The sequence below is a fragment of the Muscardinus avellanarius genome (genome assembly GCF_963383645.1).
Source record: "Muscardinus avellanarius genome assembly, chromosome: 11".
NCBI lineage: Eukaryota > Metazoa > Chordata > Mammalia > Rodentia > Gliridae > Muscardinus > Muscardinus avellanarius.
The window spans coordinates 67,850,154-67,854,774 of record NC_137797.1 but is presented as its reverse complement, the minus strand read 5'-3'; the positions used below and the strand labels follow the sequence as shown (position 1 = coordinate 67,854,774).

The window sequence follows — 4,621 nt, the reverse complement described above, 5'->3', positions numbered from 1 at the left end:
TCCTTGTGACTGAATAGAGGGGAAGTCTTCAGAGAAGATAAAGAAAGACATTCCAAGCAGGAGCAGTGTGAACAAAGATTGGAGGCGTGAGCGTGCATGTTCTACCAGAAGAACACGTTCTGGTCTGGTGCAGTTAGAGGGTGCTGTGGAGGGCAGTGTGGCAGGAGAGCTTTGTGAGCAGATCTGGAAGGGGAGGGCTGGCTGGGGAGGTCTGAACTCCCCACAGGATCAGCAAGGCTCAGCGTGTCTTAGATTTAATCCTGCCCCCCACAGTCTACCCCTCCTACTCCAGCCTGCCCTCCCTTCTACCCAGCCCTGGCTTGCCTGCTCCTGCAGCTGAATGGACTTCTCTCTGGGCCTACGCTTGGGGCCACGGAACAAGAAGACTGCCCAGCAAGAGGCCCCTACACCCTCTGGGCACTGCGCGCCCACTGCCGCCTCTCCCTGCCTGCCCTGTCCACCCTCGGCTTGTGCCTGCCACTGCCCTGGCTGTCCCCCTCCCACCTGCTCCTGCAGTGCTTGTCCCTCTTATGCAGCTCCCTTTCCTTCCTGTCCAGGCTTCCCTGGGCCACCCTGCACCTGCTCTTGCCCTCCTTGCCCTGCCTGCCCTCCCTTGTCTTGTCCCCATCCCGTCTACGTCCCCTGCTCCGGTCCTCCCTTGACCTGTTGCCACCCCTCACCTTGCCCCGGTTACCCTTGCTCCAAGGGCCAAGCCACCTGCTGCAACTCCCGCTCGGGCTGCAATGACAGCTGTGGCTGTGGCCGAGGGGCTGCCTGGAGGCCTCCAGGCTCCACTGGCTGCTGTGGCTTCTGCTTCAGGGGACAGCGAGCTTCTCACGGGCACTGTCTGATAGTCTAGGTGGCCTGCTGTCCCTGAGACTATCAGCCTCCTGAGTATTTCTGGAGCTCCTTCCTCAAGCTGGAGCTCTGGCTGGAGTGGAGAGGGCTCAGCTGGGCCCCTGCCCAGGCAGACTACTTAGAGCCCCTCTCCTCAGGCCTGCGGGGACAGAACCTCCTCCTCTGCAACTTCTGGAATGGAAAGTGTTTTTCTCAGAGCCTCCCTCAGCCCCTGAAGGTGAGCACGTTGACCATTTCTTCCCCTCCACTCAGCCTCCAGTGGAAACCCTTCTTTGCTTATCTCCTCTGCAGTTCATGTGAATATGATGGCCTCGTCCTCTTAGGAAGTGGAAGACCCTTTTTCTAGAGGCTGCTTCTGGCCCCTTGGACCCCCATCCATACTCCTGATTGCCCTCCAAGAGTCTCTGACCTCTCATCTCCAATCAGGCAGAGAAGGTCAGTGGTCCTTGGACCAGAAGCAGTGGCTGAGCAGAGGGCTCCTGGATCCTCCCTCCCACTGGACAGCTTTACTGTGCTTCCTGGTCCTTTGCTTCTAGCCAGCAACAGTCTGCCTGGATGTGTTGTCTTTCTAATCTCTGAGAGTTCCCTCAGCCTCCTGACCTCAATCTTGCGGTGGTAATCCCATCTGTGACAGCCATGCTCATCTGGCATAGGGATGAGGGAAGTAGGGACCCTGTTTTTTACTTCTTAACTCTCTGCTTCTCTTCCCAATTTCCTTCTCTCTCTCTCTCTCCCCCCCTACCTCTCTAACCCCATGTATTTCTTCCTGGGTTCTATAGCTGTCTGCACACCAGGCCTGTGTCATGTCCACTTGTTGCTGCCCAAGGTCTAGGACACTGACCTCTTTCATTAAGCTGCCGAGGCTAGTTTTGAATGTGCAGTCCTTCTGGCTCAGCCTCCCAATTACTGGGATCACAGGCATGTGCCTCTGCACATAGAATCCTGAAAATGATACTTCGTAGTCAGGTGCAGTGGTATGTACCTATAACCTTAGTACTTAGGAGGCTGAGATGTGAGGAAATCAGTAGAGGCCAGTGCACTATAAATTAGAAGACCATGTTTCAAAAATTAAAAATAAGCCTGGTGTGGTGGCGCACACTTGTAATCCATGCCTTTGGGAGGCTGAGACAGGAGGATCACGCTGGTTCAAAGCCAGCTTCAGCTACTTAGGGAGGCTCTCAGCAAGCTAGTGAGACCCTGTTTCCAAATAAAATATAAAATAGGTCTGGTAGTGTAGCCCAGAGGTAGAAAGCCCCTGGGTTCCATCCTAGTACCACAAAACATAAAATAAAATAAAATAAAATAAATAATAACCTGGGCATGGTGACACATGCTTGTAATCCCAATACTTAGGAGGCTGACACTGGGGAGGATTGTGCAGGTTCAAAACCAGTCTCAGCTACTTAGTGAGGCTATCAGCAACCTAGTGAGACCTTGCTTCCAAATAAAATATAAAAAAAAATAGGTCTGGGAGTGTACCCTGGAGGTAGAAAGCCCCTGGGTTCCATCCCCAATACCACACACACACAAAAAAAAAATAATAATAATAATACTAGGTGTGGTGGCATACACTTGCAATCCAAGTACTTGGGAGCCTGGGATAGGAGGATCGCAGGTTCACGGACAGCCTCCACAACTTTTGAGGCTCTCCACAACTTAGTGAGACCCTTGTTTCAAAATAAAGGATAAAATAGGGCTGGGAGGTAGCTCAGAGGTAGAATGCCCCTAAGTTCAATCCTCAGTACCACAAAAATAATAAATAAATAAATAAATAAATAAATAAATAAATAAATAAATAAGCAAGCCCAGTATGGTGGTACATGCATGAAATCCCAGTACTTGGGAGGCTGAGACAGGAGGATCGCAGGTTTAAAACCAGCCTCAGCAATTGAGGTTTCAATAATAGCCAGACCGTGTTTCCAAATAGAAAATAAAATAGGGTCAGGGGTGTGTAGCTCGGAGGCAGAATGCCCCTGGTATTCAATCCCAGCACCACAAAACAATAAGAAACTAAAATTAGTTGGGCATGGTGGTGTACGCTTGTAATCCCAGTGCTTGAGAAGCGGAGATGAGAGAACCACGGGTTCAAAGCCAGCCTTAGGAACTTAGTGGGACCCTGATTCCAAACAAAAAATAAAATAGGCTTGGGGGTACAGCTGGGGGGGGCAGGTAGAAGGCCCCTGAGTTCCATCCCCAGTACCTGAAAAACTAAAATAAGATAAGATAAAATAAGGCCGGGGTGGGGAGGTCTAGCTCATAGGTAGAATGCGACCTGAGATCAATTCCCAGTACAGAAAGATAACTAGTGGGGCGTGGTGGCACATGCTTGTAACCCCAGTTCTTGGGAGGCTGAGACAGGAGGATTGCAGGTTTGTGGCCAGCCTCAGCTACTTAGTGAGGCTCTCTGTGATTTAGTGAGACGCTGTTTCAAAATAAAGAATAAGCCGGGCGTGGTGGCGCACGCTTGTAATCCCCGCGCTTGGGAGGCGGAGACAGGAGGATCGCACAGGTTCGAAGCCAGCCTCAGTTACTTAGTGAGGCTTTCAGCAACTTAGTGAGACCCTGTTTCCAAATAAAATATAAAAAAGGTCTGGGAGTATAGCCCGGAGGTAGAAAGCCTCTGGGTTCCACCCCCAGTACCACCAAAAAAAGAAAAAAAAAAAAAAGAATAAAGCCAGGCATGGTGGCACACTCTTGTAATCCCAGCACTTGGGAGGCTGAGACAGGAGGATTACACAGATTCCAAGCCAGCCTCAGCTACTTGGTGAGGCTCTCAGCAACTTCATGAGACCATGTTTCCAAATAAAGTATAAAATAGGTCTGGGAGTGTAGCCCAGAGGTAGAAAAGCCCCTGAGTTCCACCCCCAGTAACTAACACACACACACACACACACACACACACACACACACACACACACACGAATAAAAAAATAGGACTGTGGGTGTAGCTCAAAGGTAGAATGCCCCTGGGTTCCATCCCAAGTTCGCAAAAAAAAAAAAAAAAAAAAAAAAAGAAGAAGAAGAAGAAAGAAAGAAAAAGAAAAGCAAGCAAGCAAGCTGGGTGTATAATTCTGGCACTTGGGAAACTGAGACTGAGACGGGAGAATCACAGATTCAAGGACAGCCTTAATAACTTAGCAAGACACTCAGCAACTTAGAAAGACCCTGTTTCAAAATAAAAACAAAATAGGGTGGAGATTAGTTCAGAGATACAATGCCCCTGGGTTCAGTCCCAAGGAAGGAAGGAAGGAAGGAAGGAAGGAAGGAAGGAAGGAGAGAAAGAAAGAAAGAAAGAAAGAAAGAAGGAAGGAAGGAGGAAAGAAAGAAAGAAGGAAAGAAAGAAAGAAAGAAAGCCGGGTGGGAGGTGTTGCTCAGCGGTAGAGTGCTTGCTTAGGATGCACATGGCCCAGGGCTCAATCCCTAGTACACATACACACCACACAGAATTAAGTATTTACGACTTATTCTTCCTGTTCTAAGTAAACTCTATTTCAGGATTGCCAAATAGCTGTAATTGGTGGAGTCAACCTCTTATTTAAAGAAGAATTCCAGCTAATGCAGAACAATGGAATGAGAAAAACCGTCGTTTTGTAATTCTTTTTTTTTTTTTGGTGGTGGTACTGGGGTTCCTGGAAGCCCTTCTACCTCTGGGCTACACTCCCAGACCTATTTTATATATTTTTTTTAAATTTGGAAACAGGATCTCTTAAGCCAGCGAGGCTGGCTCCGAACCAGCACGATCCTCCTGTCTCCGCCTCCCAAG

At 49.2% G+C, this 4,621-nt stretch overlaps 1 protein-coding gene across 1 annotated transcript; it reads left to right on the top strand.

Moving 5' to 3' along the window:
• Window positions 1-340: 340 nt before the first annotated feature.
• On the top strand, window positions 341-859 carry LOC308269512 (uncharacterized protein; the record flags this gene model as incomplete). The annotated part of the gene is made up of 1 exon (XM_080704876.1): window positions 341-859. The coding sequence occupies one exon, from the start codon at window positions 341-343 to the stop codon at window positions 857-859; it is 519 nt and encodes a 172-aa protein (XP_080561002.1).
• Window positions 860-4,621: the final 3,762 nt, after the last annotated feature.